Here is a 22,387-nt window from a genome sequence, read left to right on the forward strand (position 1 = left end):
GCGGTCCGCGAGAAACTGGTGAGTCGCATATTATCTTTGCCGATGGTGGCAGAACGGATCTGACTGTTATTTACAGGTGCAATGACGAAAGGTAGGTCGTTTACTTGTATCTTGTTTTTGGCGGTCGCTGATTCGTTGTTGCAGGTTCTAAGGTGCGTGTTTCTTTTTCGTGATTCGGATTGACGTGATATTGCAGGCATTACGCGGGAGAAGACGGGAATGTTGATCAAGACCGATGGTAGGGTGAGTACTCGAACAACCACCCACTCAACTATCTCATATGTTGACTTGAGTATCCAGACGAAGAGCAAGAAGACGATTTCGAGGATGGGGAAGACGACGTTGGCAAGGCGCGGGAAGATTCGTAGATTGCAAGAGGCGGTAAGTACATTGTCGACGTCTACATTGTTCAGCTGCTGACCGTCTTCCAGTGCGCAGTGCCGCCGATAGATCCCTCCCGCCGGTCGGAAGGGAAAGGTCAGTCGTTTCATTTCTTCCCGAGGGAGGGACACATGTCCTGGCGCATACCTCTCCGCGGTCCTCGGGACGAGTACCTGCCTGCGCGCTGTCTGGGATCTAAGGATCTCAGGTCGTGCGTAGGCATGGGAAACCAAAATGCGCTTGAAGGTGCGTGTTCTCTCCTTCTTGTGAATTGATGGGTTATAGGTCCGGCGACGGCGAGGACGGCTTCCGGATCCGGCGGACGAGGTGAGTATTCAAAATTGTCCGTTCGTCGATGTCAACATCTTGAACGATCTTCTAGCAAGACTCGAGTGCAAGACTCACCAGCAAGAGAGAAGCTCAAGAGCAAGGACGACCTGGCAAGATCTGAAGGGATTATCAGATCGCAACAGGCGGTGAGTGTCACGTCTGCACCTGAATCATCCAAAAGCTGACTGGGTACATGCACTCCAGTGCTCCGGTACTGCCAACAGAGGCTTCCCGCCGGACGGGAGGCGAAGGTCGGTCGTTTCTCTTCTTTCCCGAGGGAGGGACACAGTCCTGGCGCATACCTCTCCGCGGTCCTCGGGACGAGTACCTGCCTGCGCGCTGTCTGGGATCCGAGGATCTCAGGCAGTGCATAGGCATGGGAAACCAAAATGCGCTTGAAGGTGCGTTTTTTGTCTGTCTCGCGTTCGCTAACGTGGTGTAGGTATCGCGCGGGCGAAGATCGGAATTACTGGCGAAGACCGACGGACGAGTAAGTGTCCGAACCGTTGCCCTTTCGTCTATGTGTTGTTGACCTCGCTTGGCAGGCAAGCGCAAGACGAAGCTGGGAAGGGCGGAATACGACGGCAGCAAGACAGATCCAAAAAGGCAGCAAAACACGGGAAGATGCCTAGTGTGCAAGAGGCGGTAGGTGTGCTTGTTGACGTCTGCGCTCGTGTCGCTAATTATGCTTTCGGTTATTCTAGTAACCGATGGAAGCCCTCCCGCCGGTCGGAAGGTAAGGTCAGTCGTTTCATTTATTTCCCGAGGGAGGGACTCCGGTCCTGGCGCATACCTCTTCGTGGTCCTCGGGACGAGTACTCGCGCTCACGTTTGTCTCCCCTCACCGGACTGGGGGCAACGTCGGGGCGGCGAGACCAAAATACGCTTCTTATTATCCTGGGTTGCCATTCTGTTTTCCCTACACGCTCATTCATGTAGAGTACGCTGGAATTGTCGTAGTAGCCGGAGAACGTACGAAATGATGCGCAGTCATCGGAGTTGGTAGCCTTTGATCGCTCGAAGAAACCATTCTGTTTTGTGCAATCACAAGCGCAGTAAGTATCTTCCGCCCAATTGATATGCAGTAAGGATGCACGGCGATAGCACGAACACTTATTTGTGGCGCTCATGCCATCGGATATCGCAGTGATATATCCTTCTCACGAGGAAGATCACCTTGGGCGCGGGGCGCGGGCCAGCACGACGTTGCATTTCGTGCGCTGTCATCGTGTCCTAATCCTCCTCGTATTTCATTCACCTCGGGAGGGTTTGCTGCATTCTCGTCGACGATAGGCACTCGAATCCCCGACTTGACTTGGCGGACTCATTGGGCTTGCGATAAGGTGGTACACGTGCACCGTGGTCAGCCGGTACGCTCTTCATGGGTCGTGTGCTCTCCTGTAGCACTAACAGACTTCTCTCCTGCAATGTTCTACCATGCAGAATGAGATAATCTCTGTCGTGCAATGACTATACTACTCTTTCTGGAGTTCCTGGCGGTCATCTCAGCCGGTATAGCACTATGTATACTGCATCGCTACCTTGCGAAGAGTCCTCTCGATAACTTGCCTGGGCCCCCATCTGAATCATTTATTGCCGGTGAGTCCGTCAGTTCAGCTTTCAGAGTAATACTGGTATTGACTCCAGTGTCACAAGGCAATCTACGTCAGGTCACCGATCCGCTCACCGCCAGCGAGTTCAGCGCGAGTCTATGTGAGACGTATGGCCCGACTCATCGGATTTATGGTGTTCTGGGCGTATGTGGTGTTTGCCTATTAAATGCTTGTCGGTGTCTAATGTCTTCTCTGGATTTCTAGGGGCGAATACTGAATGTATTGGACCCACGAGCTTTGCATAGCATGCTCATCTCAGACGTAGAACACTTTCCGAAGGATCTCACTCCATTGAAGTACGTGGAAACGTCCGGAGTTTCATGACTACTATGCTAAGTTATGCTCCTCCTGGCAGCACTCTGCGCCTTCTTCTTGGGCCCGGAGTTTTGGGCACAAACGGATCTCAGCACCGTCGCCAGCGTAAACTATTGAACTCGGTCTTCTCTCCAGCTCATCTACGAGACATGACACACATCCTGTACGATATCGCTCAGAAGGTATGCATCTAACGGTGCCTCCAGGCTGCATCGAAGACTCATATAACTGTCTTCATGTAGATCCCAGGAGCCATGAGAGATGGCATAAACAAGGCTGAAGCTCTCGATATCAATGGCCTGATGGCGACGACTTCACTCGAGATGCTGGGTGAAGCATTCCTCGGATATTCCTTTGGCGGATTTGTTGAGGGGTCGCCGAGAGACTCGCTAGGAGAATCCATCAAGATGTTCTTGTACGTGTTGCTTTCTGCATGCAACACACACTCATCTGACACGGGAGCGGTAGCGCTACGGTCGGGAAAGTTCCGCTTGCAGTCTTGCTCGTACCGTCGTTGTCGCGCTTCCTCTCTGGATCTTTGATTCGCATGCTGTTCCGCATGCTGCCTTTCCCGAACCTCCACCGTTTGCTCGACATCTCAGACACAATGCGGCGTCGCGCGATCAATATCATTGGCTTGAAGAAGGCGGCGCTCGGCAGGGGCGATGAAGAGCTAGTCGCGCGTGTAGGTGAGGGGAAGGATATCATGAGCGTCCTGCGTAAGTAGCGTCACGCGGCTGTCGTCTCTCTATTTCTTTCTCATCAATTCAATATATTTTCAGTGAGGTCTAACATGGCATCGTTGGACACTGACAAGATCAGCGACGAGGAACTGCTTGCACAAGTCTCGTGAGTCGGACTCTGTCCCGTCGATATCTAACCATTATGCCCGTCGTTTCCAGGACAATCATGCTCGCCGGTTTGGATACAACATCGAACGGACTCTCGCGTATTCTGTACCTGTTGGCGCAGAACGGATTAGCCCAGGAACGCCTCCGCGCAGAATTATTGGCAGCACAAGGTCATCGCGTTTCCGACTCTGAGACTACCGGCCCCAGTGTTCCTCATGATGAACTCATGCGACTACCCTATCTGGATGCCGTCTTCCGCGAGACCATGCGTCTCTACCCACCCGTCGGCTTTGTATTCCGCAGGTGAGTCCCTACCCCCTGTGACTTCAAGCGAAGCCTCTCTCGTTAATCCTCATTCGCTACTGAAAGGGCTGCCAAGGACATTGTGGTTCCACTTGCATGGCCCGTGCGAGGGAAAGATGGGTCTTCGATGAGCGAGATTCTACTACCGAGAGGAACGCCGGTTGTCCTGAACATACGGGCATGCAACCGTAACAAGGCACTCTGGGGAGACGACGCCCTTGAGTGGAGACCAGAGCGGTGGCTGGAAGAGCTTCCACAGGAACTCTACGACGCTCATGTACCTGGAGTGTATTCGAACTTGTACGTTGTCAGTTCTTTGACTTACGACTAGTCTGACCTTCTTATCACAGGATGACCTTCTCTGCTGGTGTGCGGTCCTGCATGTAAGTCGATCTCTCTCGCAGACACATGATGTGTAGGTACTAACGTATGAATAGCGGGGTGAAGTTCGCCGAGCTCGAGACCAGTAAGTCCGAGTAGCCTACGTGGGCATGTAGCTCGTGATATACTGACCATCTGTCGCAGAGATCGTGCTCTCTGCATTGCTCACGTCGTTCAAGTTTGAGCTGACGGAAACACCGGTCATATGGAAGTTTGCTACTGTGGATTATCCGACAATGGGCAAGAATAGCACAAAATCCCAGTTGCTACTCAAGGTCACTTCCCTATAGATCAATGTTTCATGCCGTGTGTATTCTCCCGATATCTTGTGTTCGTCGGCGGACCCAATTCGTGGGAGGATGTCCTAGGGCGAATCTCATACTTGTTCAGCTTCATGTCCGATCTTTACTCCAGAAATGATTCATACATTGAACAACGTGATCCTGATACATCTTGAACCATTGAACCCGCAGACACACGTGATGAAACTTGAAAGCTGGACGTTTAACAAGTCTCGTCTGATTGCGAAAGCTCATGCCCTGCATCGATATCAACCTGAACGCAGGAAGTGAGGGCACTTGTCGGCGTGAACTTCACGGTTGATACCGCCCGTTTTTCGTTCTCGGCTTCCGTAGATTCCTTCTGTGAGCTCCAGTGACACCAGAGTGTCGCGAGAAGCCCGCTGACAATCTGGACGTACACGTTCACAGATATGACCGCGATTACTGTGATCGTATTGCTGACGTTGCCACCGGAGTTCTCGTATCGGATCAAGACAAGCAGGACGACGTTGAAGATTACCGGGAGGACGAAATTCGTGCCAGCGGTTCTTCATGCGATGAAGCGCTTCAGTAAGTTCGACAACTGACGGGCTTGGGCTGACTCCGCAGGGTGAGGCGAAACAAAGCAACCTGTTAACAGTAGAGACAGGGTTTAATGGTTTGAATGAACCGGTGAAGTGTACTTGGGACTTGTCTGGAGCGAGGAGCGTGTGGAGGTATGTCTGATAGATGTTGGCGGATTGTTACGTGGGATAAGAAACACATAAGAAAAGCAAAACGGTTATATGCCAGGCGCAATAGTACATTGGTCCCCTCGATAAGTGCCTGCTCTCGCGCGTTAGCACGCCTGTCCGTCCTGCCTCGATTTCCTCCGTTTTGCCTCCGTTGTTCTTGAAATTCTTTCTGTACACTCTAATAAACTATCTTATACCTGGAAAAATACTCCGCTGCATGTACGCTCAACCGTAGCAACTCCTCAGCCTCGATGAAAGTGACCTTCTTCCGCGCCAAACAACCTAATTTCCCAGCGCTTACACGCCGAATTCCCCGCCAGCGTCTCCTAGATCAGCCCCACCCCTTCGTCAGCTGCCCTGCACACCTCATCCTACCCCACTGGGAACCTTCTGGCTATTTTTCCTAGGCTATGAGGACCTATATCATGCAATTTTGAAAATTACAAGGTGAGTTGTCAATTAAGATTTGGACTTCTTGGATAAGGCGGACAGGAAGTCTATCGCGCCAGGACCAAAACCTTCTGAGCGCGGGACAGAAACGCCCAGCTTCCGGGGCCCTAGAATCATAACACAACGGGCGTATGGCTTTTCTATCGTAGGACCTATTTATATTCCAATTGGACCAATGTGTGTTGGAATATGACATTTAGCCCTCTTGCGTGATTGACGCCTGCTTCCGCCGGAAGGTGGACCATATGTTACGAGCTCGCGAGCGCTCACCTTCGGTTAGCGCTCTTCTTCGGTTAGATCATCTTTAGGTCTCTCGCATGAGTCTTCCGCGTTGTACACTAGCACTACATACGACATCCTCATGTATTAGTTTACTGAACTCTATATAAGGCCGCTCGAAGCTGGAGGAACTCCAGCTTCGAGTTGGTACATTTTCCGCTAAAGCTACACGCCTAAGCGCCGCCGTATCATAACTCGAAGCTCTACGCCCGGACTGCAGGGCTAAGCAGAATCCCGGACCGCAGGGACAAGCGGGTACGATAGCCTTCACTGTACTCTTGTCGTTACCGCCGCGACGGGCGCATAGCGTACACAGCCGGCTACGTTCCAGCGATCTTTTGGGCTTCTCGGTAATTCCCAGGGTCTCCCCTTGGGTTCGGTTGCTTTTTGCCGGCGTGCCTCACACTCTGACCAGGGTCACTGAGGGCGGCTCACAATTGCGCTGGAGCATAGCAGGTTCCCCGTACTACAAAGCACTGACCCGTACGATACAAGGCTTCGCGAGGGAGTTGTGACCTCGGAAGTCGGAGGATTCGCAGATCGACGCGCCCGGATCAACCGAACCGAAGGTATCGAGCGAAGCGCAGTGATACGGGGGTTCGGCCTACGGCTGCGCAGAACTCAATACACCACGTTCCGAAGAAGCGGCGCCCACCATTTCGTTCGCGAACACCCGATCTCCGACTCCGACAACGTCGGAGTCCTCCGAAACCAGTGATTCCGAGGCCTCCAGCATGGATGAGGACCACGTTCCAGCCTACGAGGCGCAGGCCCTGTTCCAGCAGGCGTTTCAACAACAGGCGCAGCCCATACCGCAACCCATGCCGCAGCCAGTGCAGCAAGCAGCACCCCCTGCATATATGTTAACCGACCACCAACTGATGCAGCTGCTAGCTGCGGCCCGCGGACCAGCCAATCCGCACCCAGCTCCGGTACACGCCCAGGCCCCGGCACCCACGGCACGCGTCATGAGACCTCGGGTTCCTGACCCCTTTGATGGCACGCCGAAGAACTACCGCACCTGGAAGAGTCAGATGACGCGATATCTCGCCTCTAGTCCCGAAACCCCGGAAAACCAACGGATCACAATTCTGTTGGGAAACATGAGCGGAACAGGCGTGGACAGCTGGGTAAACGCGTTCACGGACAGACACCTCGACACGACCACCTCACTATGGACGGTCACGCTCGCGCAAGTATGGCAAGAACTCGACATGACGTATGCAGATCGGCTAGCGGAACGGACGGCCCTTCGGAATCTCGAGACGCTCCTACAGACCAACTGCAAGGACGCCGCCGAGTACTTCCAGAAGTTCGAGGGGTACGTTCGAGAAGCGAATCTCACCACTGATGATCTGCTAGTACTCGAATGGGCGAAACGCGGCACGCACACGAGGATCAAGGAGTCAATCTATCGTACAGCCGACATCCCGGAAACGTACGATGCGTGGAAGGAAGCGACAATCCGATTGGACGAGAATTGGTTGCGTTATCTCACCATAGGACCCGGTCGAGCGGAACAGGCGCCACGAGCGAACACGCGGAATAGCGGACAGGCCGGCGCAGCGCCCCGGCAACCCGCCCCGCAAACCCAGTCTCAACAACCTGTACCGCCGGCACCGCCTGCCCCGAGGCAGTGGCAAGGACGAGTCGACCCCACGGGCACCGTGTATGGAGGGCGAGGGCAGCCCATGGATATTGACCAGGCGAGGGCGGCGGGAGTGTGTATACAGTGCGGGAGGAGACGATACGAGGGCGGGGACTGCCAAAACCGGTGGCACCGGGTACCTGGAGGAGCCGCGCCCAACCAGCAGCGCGCGCCACCTCCTCGCGCTCAGGTACGCGCGGTGTGGGAGGATGAGGAGTTCCAGGTGCAGGTGCGCGCATGGGCGCAGGAGAACCCGGACTCTTTCCGAGCTGCGGGTTTTGCAAACGGGGCGTCGTGACCGCATCACGCGTCGTCCCCTTGAATGGCAACAGATACGCGGCGCTGGAGGTGGAGGAAAGCCGCGAAGAGCTGTCCGATTCCGATTTCTCTCTTAGTCTTTCTGATCCGGATCCCGCGACGGGCGCAACCCCGTGCGGGTTGTACGATACCATAGGTAGCAACACCTGCAGACAGTCGTGTAGTGATGAATCTTATATATTCCAAAGTTCTCAGTATTACAATTATAAAAAGCCCTCCAATAAAAAGAACAAGCACATCAAAAACACAAAAACAGTAGATAAAAGTTCGAGTGCGGCGAACGCCAAAACACAGTCCAACGTATATAGTATTACAACATACGGACCCAAGCTATTTAAGGTGGTCCGCGCGCGCGGCACTCGTAGACAGATGAACATACCTGTAATTATATATGTACCAGGGACGGACAGGAGAGTGGACGCGGACGCGCTACTGGACTCCGGGAGCACGGGGTCCTGCATGCACCGTGATTTCGTACGCCGGAATGGGTTGGAGACGCGGGCGTTCGAGGTGCCGATCGACGTCTACAATGCCGACGGTACCGTCAACTCGGGAGGGCGCATCACGCACTACGTAGAAGTCCTAGTCCAGATTAGCGATCACCGGGAGCGCATGACGTTCCTGGTCACTGACCTCGGCAAATCGGACGTGTTCCTAGGCTACGAATGGATCGCGCACCACAATCCGAGGGTTGACTGGCGCGCGAAGACGGTAGAGTTCGCGCGCTGCCCGGATTCGTGCGAGCGCGTGCTGGAGGAGGGGGAGCGGCTGTTCGCGCTGCAGGTGGATGCATACCTAGCCTCGAGACAGGAGCGGCTAAGGGCGGTGGAGCTACACGCGAAGGCGATGGATATCGCGATAGAACAAAATAAGCAGCGGGAAGCGCGGTCATTCGAGGAAGCCGTACCCGAAGCATACCGAGAGTTCACTGACGTCTTTGCGGAAGAGACGTTCGCTGAACTCCCCGAGCGCCGGCCTTATGATCATGCAATCGAGCTGCTGCCTGATGCTCAGCCGTACTGCGGCAAAGTGTACCCCATGACGCTTGATCAGCAACGCGCGTTAGATGACTTCCTGGAGGAAAACTTACGTACGGGAAGGATCCGAGCGTCGAAGTCCCCGTGGGGAGCGCCATTCTTCTTCGTTAAAAAGAAGGACGGCAAGCTTCGCCCAGTACAAGACTACCGGAAGCTAAACGCGATGACCAAGAAGAACAAGTATCCGCTCCCGCTCATATCGGAGCTCCTGGACAAGCTGAAGGGAGCGAAGTACTACACTAAAATGGACATCAGGTGGGGGTACAACAATGTGCGCATACGCGAAGGAGACGAGGAGAAGGCAGCATTTCTCACCAATCGCGGGCTATTCGAGCCGCTCGTAATGTTCTTCGGTCTGTCCAATAGCCCGGCGACGTTCCAGATGATGATGAATGACGTCTTCCGAGATCTCATCTTGCGCGGCAAAGTGATCGTGTACCTTGATGACATCTTGGTCTTTACTGAGACGCTCGAGGAACATCGAGAGGTTGTACGCCAGGTCCTCCAGATCCTGCGAGAGAACAAACTCACCTGCAAATTAGACAAGTGCGAGTTCGAGACGTCAGAGACTGAGTATCTCGGCCATATCATCTCTCAAGGGATAGTGAAGATGGACCCAGCGAAGGTGGCAGGAGTGGTACAGTGGCCGGTGCCGACGTGCAAGAAGGAATTGCAGAGCTTCTTAGGATTCGCGAACTTTTATCGTAGATTCATCTCCGGATTTGCGAAGATCGCGACGCCGTTGCACAGACTCACCGGTTCGGCAGAGTGGAATTGGGGAACGGAGCAGGAGGAGGCATTCCGGCGGCTGAAGGAAGTCATCACGTCGGCGCCGGTACTGGCGATTCCGAACGACGACGATGTATTCCGAGTACAGTGCGATGCCTCTAACTATGCAGTGGGAGCGGAACTGTCGCAGAAGCAGGGAGGGAAGTGGAAGACCATCGCGTACCTGTCGAAGGCGCTAAGCCCAGCGGAACGGAATTACGAGATCTACGATCGAGAAATGCTCGCTGTCATGACCGCGTTAGACGAATGGCGTCATTTCCTGATGGGCGCGAAACAAACCTTCGAGATCCATTCAGATCATAAAAATCTCGAGTACTTTCGGCTTCCGCAACGGCTGAACGTGCGACAGGCGCGCTGGGTAGTTAGTCTACAGGACTATGATTTCGTCCTTACGCACCGGCCGGGAGCGACAATGGGACGCGCAGACGCGTTGTCGCGACGAGTAGATCACGCCGCGGGAAGGGAGGAGACAGACTTGACGGTGATGCTGAAAACGGAATGGTTTCGAGTGCAAGTAGACGGGACAGAGTTGCTCTTGACGTCCATCCGCGGGCGCGCGGATAAACTTGACAACTCAGTGAAGTCTAAGCTCGCCGCGAAGGACGCGGAGTACACGGCCGAGGACGGCCTGGTCTACAGACGGGGGAGGGTAGTAGTGCCGGCGGACAAGGCGCTCCGAGGGCGCGTAATCATGGCACACCATGATTCCGTAACTGCGGGACACCCGGGCAGAGCAAAGACCCAAGAGCTGATCTACCGGTCGTACTGGTGGCCGTCCATTAAGCGAGATGTCCAGGCCTACGTCAGGTCATGTCCAACCTGTCAGCGCACCAAAATAGATCACTTACCGAGGGCGGCGCCGCTCAATCCGAACCCGGTGCCTGAATACAATTGGCAGCACATGTCAGTAGATATGATCACGCACCTACCGGACGCGCAGGGCAACAATGCGATCCTCATGATGGTAGACATGAAGTCGAAAGACTTCATCCCGGTAGCTACACGAGACGAGCTCTCATCGGAGGGGTGGGCGAATATGTTGATTCGGCACATAGTCTCTGTACATGGAATTCCAGAGAAGATCTACTCCGACCGCGGATCAATCTTTGTATCGAATCTGATCCGCGATCTGTACCGAAAGTTAGGCATACAAGGGAACCCAAGCACTGCGTACCATCCCCAGACAGACGGTCAGACGGAACGGATGAATCAGGAATTGGAGAATTACCTTCGCATTTTCACCAGCTATCGGCAGGAGGACTGGCCGGACTGGTTACCAATGGCAGCGTACTCATACCGGATACGCGAACATTCCGCGACGGGATATTCGCCGTTCTTCATGACACACGGACGAGAGCCCTACACAGGAGTAGAGACCAGGAAGGAAGTAAAAGCAGAGGCGGCAGAACAGTTTGCATCGAGGATGAAGCGAATACAAGAGGAGGCGGGAGCGGCGTTGACAATAGCGAAGGACGTCATGAAGCGAAATTATGACAAGCATAAGCGAGCAGCGCGTCAGTACGAGGAAGGGGACTGGGTGTACCTGGATGCATACCATATCACCACGGACCGCCCGAGCAAGAAGCTCGACGACAAGCGGTACGGTCCCTTTCAGATCGAGAAGAAGATCGGTAAAGGCGCATATCGGCTAAAGCTCCCGAAGGCCTGGAAGGCGATCCATCCGGTGTTCAACGAAGCTCTCTTGTGGCCGGCGCACGAGCCAGAATTCCCGAACCAGGTTTCGGGCCGCCCTATCCCTAACCTGGTAGCGACGAATGACGAGCCAGAAGAGATATTAGATTCCCGAGTCAAGCGGGGACGGCTGCAGTACCTCGTCCGATGGAAGGGGAAACCGCTTCACGAAGCCACCTGGGAACGCCGGTCCGACCTTCTTCATTCCTGCAAGGACTTGTTAGATGCGTTCCACGCGGGGAACCCGCAAGCCCCGCGCATGCCTACCATCCGTATCGCGCCTCTCCCGCCGCAACCACCACTACGACGGTCTACCAGATCGCGAGGACGCGAAGCTTGAAGGGGGGGTGATGTTACGAGCTCGCGAGCGCTCACCTTCGGTTAGCGCTCTTCTTCGGTTAGATCATCTTTAGGTCTCTCGCATGAGTCTTCCGCGTTGTACACTAGCACTACATACGACATCCTCATGTATTAGTTTACTGAACTCTATATAAGGCCGCTCGAAGCTGGAGGAACTCCAGCTTCGAGTTGGTACGTTTTCCGCTAAAGCTACACGCCTAAGCGCCGCCGTATCACCATAGCTCAGACAATCAGGACGTGTCCCTCTCTCTCCTTGCGCTTGGAGAGCACGCGTTGTCCGCATCGCTGTCTCTGTCTGCGCTTGCTCCTTTTTCTCTCGCCATCTCGCCTTGACCGCTCCTGTCCCACTGCCACCTGCGCCCTCTCTCGAACTCGCCTCTCGCACGCGCCTTCTTGCTCTCGCCATCTTGCAAAGAAACGTAACGCGCAGGAACCCATTGTATCGTGTTTTGCTACTGCATTCAACGTCCCAGCTCGCAGGGAGAGATACTACGGCATGAGCATGGCAGTCAGGTAAGTCCCAGTCGTCGTCCTACGTCATCGCGCGTGCCGTCAGCAAGCCCCCACGACACAGCGGTGTGTGCAATGTGTTAGCTTGTATGATCTGACGGCATACATGCTGTCAGCGCAGGGCAACGCGGTACGTCCTCTCACACAGTTCTGACGCTCCATGTCTCTTACACCGCCTTCAAGTTCAGCTTGGAGATCCTGACAGCACGACAACGCGTCGCATTGCTCATCTATTGCTGCACTACGCGTTCAGGTAAGTACATTCCGCCGTCTGCGCTACTCCTCTCTCTCCTCCGTCCCACTGCCCTGATCGTACACGCCTCGTTGCTGTGCCCCCTCTACTGTCAACATCCACCTCTCGCGCGTGACTCTGACCCCTGCAACCTCCTTCAAACTCGCGCCCACTCACCTTATGCAACTCCTCGCTCGCAGTAGGATAGCCGGGCCACGGTCCACGCCCGTAGCTGTCTACGGTACGTCTGCTACTATACCTACATTCCCTCTTTCCTCCTCGGAGTCATCAGCGCACCTGACCGCCGTCTACGTACTACCGATAGCCCGCATGCGTGTTCGCGTCGGTGTGTGGCTGCACAAAATAGGGAATCAGCCTCATTGCGGGACATGTATTTGTGCACCACAGGAATGGAATATTCCTCAGCTGCCTGAAGCTGGCCGTCGTCGTGTGTCCCCATGACGTTCAAAGGCGGTGGAGCCGATGTCTGTTGTCGAAGCCAAGCCACAGTTTCGTTTCTGCGAGGGGCCTAGGAAAAGAATTCTGAGAGAATGCATGGTTCGAGGTAGAAGGTAGAAGGTAGAAGGTACGGACATGATAAAGTATTGGTACATACAACGCCTTCCAAAGATACTTCATGAGTCCAAGGACTACGATGATCAACGGACATGACAGCCGTTCATTTTACTCCTTTACTCCAACCTGACGACGCTGGAGGTGTCTTCACACCGCACCTCGACCACCGTCATTCACTTGCGACGTAAGACCGTTGGAAGCAGCGAACTTGATTGATGGTAGAGACTCCGTGGGGCAGTGTTCGAGGGATACCGGATCCTCTCGAGCGGGATGGATCTCCACGTTTCCCCACTGCGTGCCGCTGCTGCACACCAAGGTGGCCAAAAGTACCCCGACAATTTCCATGTATGGGTTAACCATGACAACGTCGGCCCCGCGGATGTCGTCAACGCCGGTATACACCATGATGAGCAGTGCTATATTGAAGATGACGGGGAGCACAAAGTTTGACAGTGCAAGCCAAAACAGCGCGCGAAGACGTGCGGTGTATGACCCTGTTTGATGAAGGAGGTTAGCACGATCCCCAATAAAGAAAGCGGACTGCGAGATGCGCTACATTTTTGACCAGTCGTGACGATGCCGTTATCCGTATACACTTTAGCCTTGAACACATTGCCGTGGCGCAGGCGGAGCAAGAACAGCATGGACGCAATCCTATCACAAAAGATGAGCTTTTAGTTGGAATACACGGGGAAACGACTGAGTCGAAACTCACACATCATAGAACAGCTGAAGGAACCACTCCACTCGCGAGTTGGGAAGGACCCAAGCAATATGCCCGACAGCCTCCCAGTCGCGCAGTCTCCTAGCAGCTTCATTGATTTTGTGGAAGGAAAAGGACACGTTGATGATACGCGCGACCATTATTGCCCCGAGCGTGCCATATATCAGGATCTTGCGTGTCCAGGAAAGGGTGTAGGGGGGATACACGGCGACAATCCTAACCAACAGGATGCTCTGCACGCAGATTGGGATGAGGAAGTAGAGACATGTCTGCACGGTGATGAACTCCGTAGGGGCGAGTTTGCCCGATGCGGCCCCGGCCTTTTGGCGGGAGCATGAGTTCCCAGTGATCGGGATATACGGCACAAACTCACCTGGCAATATATCGCAATGCTACCAAGAAGTAGACCCAGTACAATGGCGAAGATGTTGAGTATGAACACGGGCTTCTTGCGAAGCTCAGGAGTCGAGAAAAGAAATAGTCCGAATGCGATGGGGACCAGGAGAGTGGGGAAGACCGTCTCGATGACAAGCAGGTTGACATTGGAGGTGAGCAAAGACTGTATTGCTGGAGGAACTGGGGGAAGTGATAGCTCTGTCGTTTCTGTACTGACCGACATCCTGCGGACGTATAGGGCGATGGCTCTGCATGTCAGTGCAAGGCCAGTTTTTATAACAAACATGTGGACGAGAGGCTCACCGCCAGGAGCCTTCCGGGCACAATCAGTCGCGGTGCACTGTTCACCAATCAGTGGAACAGTGCACTTCCGGCGTTCGACCTGCGCCCAAGCAGTGTGACGCTGCAGATTGCACTACCTTTCGATCACGGCGTTGAGCTCAAGAAGCGGATAAACTTCTTGACGAATCCCACCCGAGTCCTTCAGTATCAGCTTCCATGATAGGGACCTGGACTGGAACGTACCCAGCGGCATGCATGTGGTCGTGGAAGTGTCCGAAGTACTCAGGGTTCCGGTAAGAAGCCTACTGGGCGGCGGGCGAGCCGCTGGCCTGCATCCGCCCTCGGAGGAACACAAGGGGGATAGTCTTTGAACTATGATTCACCGAGTCTCTGTGAGGGTCGAATTCGGAGTTGATGGTGTATAGCGAGCTATTAAGTTTGACAAATGCCGTTCAAGACCTGTGAGGGATTGGGAGAGAGCTGGATGTGTGTATGGAAGTACGGACATATGCGAGATTCATTCTCCGAGAGGTCGGATCCTGAATATCCCAGTTATAAGTGTGCTGTACACCCGTGTGAGAGACCCAGAGACTCAGCCGCCCCCTCTCTACTCTCAAAAGTGGCATAGGTACGTGCGTCTCAGACAGCCATTATCTTCGTCAATTTACTGAACACTGGTATATTTGCCCTAATCCAGTGAACTGCATCGCTATCGCTAGTTGCCATGACCGGCTTTCCCGAGGTGCTCCCGGAAGAGGTCGGCACGCCCATTCCTGTCTCTCCCAGCATACCTATCGATACCTACACATACGATTATATTGTCGTGGGAGGTACGACCTACATTGGCTGATACGTGAGAATTGCGATTTGAGCTGACGTCGCTTCACAGGTGGAACAGCGGGATGTGTCCTTGCCTCACGTCTCAGCGAAGATGGGGATGTGTCAGTGCTACTGCTTGAACAGGGTCCCGTTGCCGACACATGGGCATCCCGTGTCCCTCTCCTGTCTGGGAATATGTTCGCCAAGGACTCTCTGGCCGCCAGATGGTGGTCGCTCCCACTGAAGAACGCCGACAATCGCTTTCTGGAGATAATACGCGGCGAAGCCCTCGGTGGCACTTCGCGGATCAACGGGATGCTCTACACTCGAGGTCAGTCTGGACGGGACCAAAACTTGTAGCGCCATTGTTGACGCTTGCATCAGGTTCTCCCGGAGATTACAACCAATGGAAGGCGTTGGGGCACGACGGCTGGGCCTATAGCGATCTGGAACGGTACTTTGTGAAGTCAGAGAAAGCGCGCAGTCACCCCTCAGCGCCGTTCCGAGGCAAGACAGGTACGTGATAATCTATATGCTCTTCGCCTTGGTGACTGACAGAGGTTACGTGCGCCCCAGGCATGTGGGAGAATAGGCAATTCAAGGACATCCCATACAAGACAACCGCATAGTATGTGAGACGGCATGAGTACTCGCAGACATCGTAATCATGATGGCCCTTCGCAGCGTCGACCATGCAGTAGAACTGCTAGGGATTGAGCGTGTCCCAGACTTGAACAGCCCCGATGCTCCCGCGGCATGCACAGGAATAGTGGACATCGTACAGGACTCCGAATACCACCGACACTCCACCTATCGGGCATTTCTACATCCTACGCTTGCGCAGGACCGCTGGAAGCACCTGAAGATATGCCCAAATAGCATTGTCTCGCGCCTGGAGCTGGAGCGCGCCGGAGAGAGCCTCTACGCAACGGGGGTATACTTTGAAGCAACTAACTCGAGGAAAGCCGGATACCGTTATCTTGCCAGAGCACGTGAGGAGGTCGTCCTGTGCGCCGGCGCACTTGGGTCCCCTCAGATTCTGATGATGAGGTATGGTGTACTCTATCCGCCTCTGTCACTTCACTGATTGTTTGTCAGTGGCATCGGTCCACAGGCACATCTGCTGGACAAGGGCATACCGGTGCATCAAGATATGCCAGCGGTCGGCGGCCATCTGGTTCGTATCTTCTCTTCGTCAAGAATTCATACTGATCGAACCCTAGTCGGACCACATGGGCGTCCCAGTAGCGTTCGAAGTTCCGCTGAGCGACTCGTTACACCATCTTGAGGAAAGCCCCCTCAAAGCCGTCATGGAACTTGCCAGGTACATCCTCTCCGGGCAGGGTGCCTTCTCGCGGCCATTCCAGAATTCTTCGACCTTCGTCCCTAGTCGTCTTCTCGATGACTCTGGGAGCATTGCGAACAAGGACCCGCGTCGACTGGACGCTTCCCTGCCCGAGAATCGCCCGGATATTGAGCTTATGCACATTGCCCATGATTGCGGCGACTACGACGTGTCCGGAAAGGGGGTCTACACGATGCTAGTCACGCTCATACGCCCGAAGTCTGAGGGATCGGTGCGCCTAGCGACCAGTAATCCCCGCGCACGCCCAGACGTGGATCTAGGCTTCCTCTCCGATCCCTCCGACTACGCTCCCCTTCGTAAGGGTATCCGACTTGCACTCCGAATCAGCGAAGAGGTGCGCAAACAGGGCTACCCTCTGATGGATCTAAAGGTCCCGGACGGCACCAGCGACGAGGACATCAATAGATTCATCCGCGAGCACCTACGCACATGCTTTCACTACACTTCTACCTGCAGGATGGGAAAGGAGACACACGGCGAGCGCCCCAGCGTCGTAGATACCGAACTCAAGGTACATGGCGTCCGTGGTCTCCGAGTATGCGACACGTCCGTTTTCCCAGAGATCATTGGGTCTCATATCATGGCACCGGCGGTGATGGTAGCGGAAAAGTGTGCGGACACGATGAAGGGAGTCACTACGAGTGCAGAGCGGGCGGGCTGAAACTACACTTTGTTGTAGAATGTCCAGTCTCCGTCACAACAGGTTCGCTCCCGGGTTTCCAGTGGCGACCTGGACTGAATCCTGACCAGCACCGGTCTGCCTCGGAGGCATAGACACTGAGCACCCAATCGTCATGTACAGAGAGCATGATTGCGAAGGGAACTGACATTCACGAGACTGTTGTACGCTCTTGACCAATATCCGTCCTGATGGCAGCGAAGCGAGACTGACGGCGAAGAAGAATTCTACGGGCGCGTCGCTCCTTCCGCCATCTCCAAAACGTAGTGCACACATTTTACACAAAGATCGCCTCCAGTTCATTTGCTGCGAAGAACCGTCCGGGACTACAGAGCGCAATGGACTTAGAACACGACGGGGAGGTAATAAGCTGCCCTCGCCGACATGGTCTGCGAGCTCGTGATCAAGCCCGTAGTCACTTCAAGAGGTACATACATCCCGTTCACCAGACACACGCTTGTCGGACGTCTCCGTCATCTCAAGATGCTGGTGTATGACTTGCACGATCAAACGGCATGGGCCTACCCTCCCGGTCATCATGCACTCGTGTCACGGTTGCCGTATCATATCACGGACCTTGCCCTACTTCATCCGGAGAGCACGATGTCCTGGCTAGAGGTATTCCGTCTTATATGGTCGTTACGCCATCTTCAGGTGCTGCAGCTCCAGATGGAGCGTTCTCCCGCTGGCGGTCTCACAGACGCAGTCTTGCAGCGCCTCGACGCCATCCGGAGACCATGGGCATGTGCCAACCTCAAGACACTTGTGTTAGGGGTGAGTACAACCTCGGTCTCGCGTGTCCACGATCGCTGACTGCCTCTGCATCCGTGCAGGACTCCGGTTCTGGGGACTGTTATGACTTCCTCCCGGAGCGAGCGTTTGGGACGTCTGTGACACGGCTCTCTCTCACCATCTACCAGAAGCCGATTTCCACGTCAGGTGAGCACGTTCGCCTCTCAACAAGAGAGCACTCACGAAGACAGCACAAGGCGCACTGGTATCGCAGATCAGCCTCTTCTCGGCGTTGGAGGAGCTATACGTATGCGTCCTCCATCCGGATAAGCCCGGGTTAGACAATAAACGTGAACGTAGAAGGTTCCATAGAGTACGTAGTAGGGGAAGGTTATTAGAAGGGTACCTCTGCTGCAGGGGGAGAGAACCATCAAGACCAGATGAAAGGATGAGCGATAAATTGACTCACAACCCCAATCCTCGCATGGGTGTATCGGCAGAACAGCATGAGTATGGCATGTGGTCATAGGACATGAGACCATCAACCTGGGCGCCGACAAGCTAGGCCTCGGTGTATTAGTCATGGCAAAACCAGTGTGAGTACTCGTACATATATGATCGCGCGAACTGACCAGAGCATCTATCCTTGGACATATGGTCGCGTCTAACATAGCTGGTGATGTCGGCGTAAGCAGCCCTAAATCTGCAGAAGATGCGTGTCATCAAACTGTTACCGAAACTCACCTATCCCACCTGCAGCGCCATCTTCCATGTTCTGAAGGCACTGGCATATGCCCACGTTGACGAAGCGCGCGACCGATATAGCTGATATGGGCCCGTACGCCGCAATGCCGTGTGTACCCATGGGAGGAGAGGACTCAAGAAAGGTACACCTTCGCACAGGCTGTGAGGCTCCTCATCCGAGAACCTGACGAGAAGATTGGATACACCGCTCAGACGTCCACCCGGAACCTCACGAACGACTTGCACTGCCCGAGCGGGAAGGAGTATATCGCCCGTGCATTCACTGACGAATATGAATATCATCGAAGAAGCTCCAGAAGTGCGATCCAAGACGGGACGAACCGGATGGACGCTCAGGATTTTGAAGGCTTATGAATTGTGGTCATCATAGAGGTCGAAACATGTCTCATGTCTTCGTGGCGGAGCGCTGTTCTGACAGTTGTGGGTATCACGTTCTGGATGGCCGGAATAGGTCCGAGACGATGACGACGTACCTCCGTAGTAGCACTTGCAAACTTCTCTCGATCCGTCTGCTGTTCAAATAGTCAGACACCGACATCGGTCTCTCGCACAGCTTCGTAACTTGAACCATAATATGATTATATGGGTAATACGTGGACTACGATCCAGCTTCCAGGGCAATGTCTTCGTCTCCGTCTTCGTCCGAACTCTCATTGCGCCTATCGCCTAGCTCTGAGACGTCCTGGAAGCTATCGTCGTCCTCGTCATCCCAGCAGAGACTCTTGGCCCTATCAAAGCGAACAAAATTCTTGGAGTCAGACTAGACAACCGAGGAGAAAGTCTGCATGCTTACCGCCAATCGTCTTGTCCGTAGGTGTGCACCGACACTGATACAATCCCGCGCAGCTTCGGCAAATGCTCGACCAGCAGGCGGTGCCACCATTCTTCATCATAGGCACTATCGAAACACTCGGGCACCTCGAAGCGTGCCGACCTGAGCCCGGGAAACTTCTTGGTCACGAGCTGGTCCACCCCACGTGAGGATAGTTCCCGCAGAAATGCTTCCCGCGACGGCTGCGCATGGCCTCCCGCATCGTCGAGCCGAATTGTGATGGTAGCGAGAGCGTTCTGCGGCGGAAGATGGGTGAGGATGGGAGCGAGGTATGCGGAAGTGATAGAGGCCTCTTCCCCGTCTTGTGAGTTGCCGATTCCTGCCTTGACTGCGACGTACAGTTCCTGCAGTGACGAGAAGTCGCTCATCTGGGTGAAGAACACGCCTGAATGTCGAAACCGCCTTGATGAGTTCTCGAGTATACTTCCAGATGACAGTAACGTTGCTCACCGGACTCAGAGATGGGGTTCCCATAGAGCTGGAAACAGAGCCGCTCCACAGCCGTGCCGAAGGCATGCTCTGGAAGAAGATCGTGGTAGTCCCAGCCCTGTGATACGTCGTGGTACAGTCAGAAACGTGTGAATTAAGAGGTACGTGGAGGTGACCTTACATCCAACACAAGCGTCTTGAGATTAGCGCATGCCCATGGTCGTCGGATTGCCGCCAGGCGATGCACGTCTGTGTCCGTCAGGTCAGGAACGGTGTCTAACTGCATGTCCAGATGCAGCTTTCGGAGATGGCGAAGCGACCAGATCAAGCGGAATGTCTCAAACCACACCGTGCGAAACGAGGATAGAAATTGCCGGTAGTGTATGGCCAGCTCTGTGATGGGGAACTGGGCGACGAGCAAGTGGTATCGGGGAGGGTACACCCACACCATCCGCGATGGGAAGCCAAGAATGAGGGTTGTCAGATGGCGGAGGCGCTTTACGAGCGTGTGGCGTAGAAACGGGATATATTTGCGGGGATCACTTGGGTCAATCACGAGTTCGTAAACCATGTCGGCGAGCGGTGGGCGACGTGTGATGGTGTGAACAAAGAGTTCGAGTTGCTGGGGTTCGGTCAGGACAGGCGTATGGTAGAGGATGCGAAGTGCGCGAGGGAGCCATGCAGAACAGATGGTAGTGAACTTGACGCGATAGCTGGGAAGATCGTACCCGCCATGTCCCTCCCACCAAGGATGGGACCTCGGAATGTTGTCAATGACCAGCTCGCAGAGTTCAAGTGGGAGACGGCAGTTCTCCATGGTACAGAGGGAGGAGAAAGCTGGTGTGTGAGGGATAAGGGCAACGCATACGAGGAGGTGAACAACCTTACTTACCACGACACAAGGTCCTACACTGCCTTCCCATCATTTTGGTTCTGACGTGCACGTCACACCTCCGCTCCAGCGGCGGAATCCGGCGTTACGCTCTGCAGTTCGAGGCTGTGAGTACAACAGAGAGGTACGTAGACGGTGTTACAGTTCAACATCAGTCATACAGGCAACACGAAAACTTTCCGCGAGACGGGACATACCGCAGGAGGCCGAGGATGATACTAAAGATCACGAAGCGATCCCGACAGAAGCAAGACTAATGTCAAAGAAATTGACGTAACATCGAGGCACCTCGCACGCTGACAAGCTCCCTCCTAACCGGCTTCCGACCTGCTGAGCTGCAGCAACGACCATGGGCCGTATAGTTGAACTTGAAATGTGCGAATTGATGGTGTATTAGGATGAGTGTGTTCGGCACAGGCAGGCAGCGTAGAAAGGTGGCAAGACGAGGTACTTGTACAACAGCCGAGTTAACAGACGAGTGACAGAAAATGCGGCAGCGAGCTGAGATGCGGGTCGTGGTGGCAGGCTGAGGGTGGCAGCAAAACTGCGAAGAGGAGCGGACCGGTACGACACGTGGCGGCGCTTAAGCTTCATCTGTCACTAGCTGAGCCCCTGCAGCTTTGCTCCTTTCCCTTCATTTCCCTTCAAGTTACATTGACTGCCATCTATCTGGAACGGGTGGCTGTTTGGAAGGACATGGAGTGCATGCCAGGAGGAGGGGGGGCGAGAGGAAAAGGGCAAAGTTTTGAACTCCGAGAAGTTCGGAGCGGCTGGTAGACACGCTCACGTGCTTTGCATCCCTACTTGAAGCGCTCTCCATCCCCGCGTTTGGAACGAGTGGATGCTCCTCCGGTTCGCTCTCGCTTCTCATCCTCATTCATCCATGCGCCCGCCAACGAATTCCCTCGGTTAATCATATCTCTTCTCTTTTGCTGAGTGCTGAGAGAGACATCAGGCGCAGCAAGAAATTACGAACCAGCCTGCCGGCTCCGCTTCCGTGTCCGGCGAGGCTGACCATCGCCCGCCGCCACCCCCGGGATGTATAAGAGCTTGGTCTGGTATGCCTTTCCCTCTCAACCTTCTCTCTCTTCTTCCACCATCTCCCGCTCCCCCGCCTCTCTTCCCCCACCCCGTCGATCTCTATCCAACATCGATGTTCTCTATCTCCGCTTTCCCCAACTTCCGCTCCCCTTCCTGGCAACATCCAAGGTGTCTATTCCTCCCCTGTTCACCTTTACAGCCTCTCATCTGACCGGGATGCTTGCCCCTTCAACGTTCGTCAACAGTCTGTTACGCGCTGCTCGAGGCGGCATTGCAAAAGGTACAACGTCATCCAACCTCTTGTCCTCTGCTATTGACGGGGACGCGTAGTACACTGGCCAGTCCAAGTA

At 54.5% G+C, this 22,387-nt stretch overlaps 6 protein-coding genes across 6 annotated transcripts; 4 read left to right on the forward strand and 2 right to left on the reverse strand.

The window, feature by feature from the left end:
- Positions 1-2,177: 2,177 nt before the first annotated feature.
- L226DRAFT_459910 (cytochrome P450) lies at positions 2,178-4,464 on the forward strand (the record flags this gene model as incomplete). The annotated part of the gene is made up of 12 exons (XM_067675556.1): positions 2,178-2,310; positions 2,368-2,468; positions 2,529-2,620; positions 2,680-2,821; positions 2,882-3,054; positions 3,108-3,358; positions 3,422-3,488; positions 3,542-3,793; positions 3,860-4,093; positions 4,144-4,176; positions 4,231-4,259; positions 4,319-4,464. 12 exons carry the CDS (start codon positions 2,178-2,180, stop codon positions 4,462-4,464), a joined length of 1,653 nt encoding a protein of 550 aa, XP_067537438.1.
- Positions 4,465-6,901: 2,437 nt separating this feature from the next.
- On the forward strand, positions 6,902-7,372 carry L226DRAFT_436672 (uncharacterized protein; the record flags this gene model as incomplete). The annotated part of the gene is made up of 1 exon (XM_067674767.1): positions 6,902-7,372. A coding segment is annotated over one exon (471 nt), but the record flags the coding sequence as incomplete, so codon positions are not given.
- Positions 7,373-8,250: 878 nt separating this feature from the next.
- On the forward strand, positions 8,251-8,523 carry L226DRAFT_424044 (uncharacterized protein; the record flags this gene model as incomplete). Its single annotated transcript, XM_067674617.1, has 1 exon — positions 8,251-8,523. A coding segment is annotated over one exon (273 nt), but the record flags the coding sequence as incomplete, so codon positions are not given.
- Positions 8,524-13,227: 4,704 nt separating this feature from the next.
- Positions 13,228-14,423, reverse strand: L226DRAFT_459885 (uncharacterized protein; the record flags this gene model as incomplete). Its single annotated transcript, XM_067675554.1, has 4 exons — positions 13,228-13,574; positions 13,646-13,734; positions 13,796-14,124; positions 14,178-14,423. The coding sequence occupies 4 exons, from the start codon at positions 14,421-14,423 to the stop codon at positions 13,228-13,230; spliced, it is 1,011 nt and encodes a 336-aa protein (XP_067537441.1).
- A 654-nt stretch (positions 14,424-15,077) lies between these two features.
- On the forward strand, positions 15,078-17,633 carry L226DRAFT_483081 (alcohol oxidase). The gene is made up of 8 exons (XM_067676993.1): positions 15,078-15,110; positions 15,180-15,312; positions 15,372-15,632; positions 15,686-15,817; positions 15,878-15,929; positions 15,986-16,351; positions 16,400-16,478; positions 16,525-17,633. The coding sequence occupies exons 2-8, from the start codon at positions 15,207-15,209 to the stop codon at positions 17,326-17,328; spliced, it is 1,800 nt and encodes a 599-aa protein (XP_067537442.1). The 5' UTR covers positions 15,078-15,110; positions 15,180-15,206; the 3' UTR covers positions 17,329-17,633.
- A 1,546-nt stretch (positions 17,634-19,179) lies between these two features.
- Positions 19,180-21,374, reverse strand: L226DRAFT_611289 (uncharacterized protein). The gene is made up of 7 exons (XM_067686267.1): positions 21,194-21,374; positions 20,997-21,101; positions 20,286-20,941; positions 20,126-20,222; positions 19,637-20,060; positions 19,317-19,571; positions 19,180-19,254 (listed from the first exon to the last, which is right to left on the reverse strand). Exons 2-6 carry the CDS (start codon positions 21,028-21,030, stop codon positions 19,442-19,444), a joined length of 1,341 nt encoding a protein of 446 aa, XP_067537443.1. The 5' UTR covers positions 21,031-21,101; positions 21,194-21,374; the 3' UTR covers positions 19,180-19,254; positions 19,317-19,441.
- Positions 21,375-22,387: the final 1,013 nt, after the last annotated feature.

Source organism: Lentinus tigrinus (assembly GCF_003813185.1).
Source record: "Lentinus tigrinus ALCF2SS1-7 unplaced genomic scaffold L226scaffold_7, whole genome shotgun sequence".
Classification (NCBI taxonomy): domain Eukaryota; kingdom Fungi; phylum Basidiomycota; class Agaricomycetes; order Polyporales; family Polyporaceae; genus Lentinus; species Lentinus tigrinus.

Excerpts from the sequence above, each read along its gene's own strand:
- L226DRAFT_483081 (XM_067676993.1), top strand. The coding sequence starts at position 15,207 with ATGACCGGCTTTCCCGAGGTGCTCCCGGAAGAGGTCGGCACGCCCATT. Across the intron at positions 15,313-15,371 it reads CGATTATATTGTCGTGGGAG|GTGGAACAGCGGGATGTGTC; the intron begins GTACGACCTACA and ends GTCGCTTCACAG. Across the intron at positions 15,633-15,685 it reads CGGGATGCTCTACACTCGAG|GTTCTCCCGGAGATTACAAC; the intron begins GTCAGTCTGGAC and ends CGCTTGCATCAG.
- L226DRAFT_611289 (XM_067686267.1), bottom strand. The coding sequence starts at position 21,030 with ATGATGGGAAGGCAGTGTAGGACCTTGTGTCGTG. Across the intron at positions 20,223-20,285 it reads TCAAGACGCTTGTGTTGGAT|GGCTGGGACTACCACGATCT; the intron begins GTAAGGTCACCT and ends GACGTATCACAG. Across the intron at positions 19,572-19,636 it reads TACGGACAAGACGATTGGCG|GGCCAAGAGTCTCTGCTGGG; the intron begins GTAAGCATGCAG and ends TCGCTTTGATAG.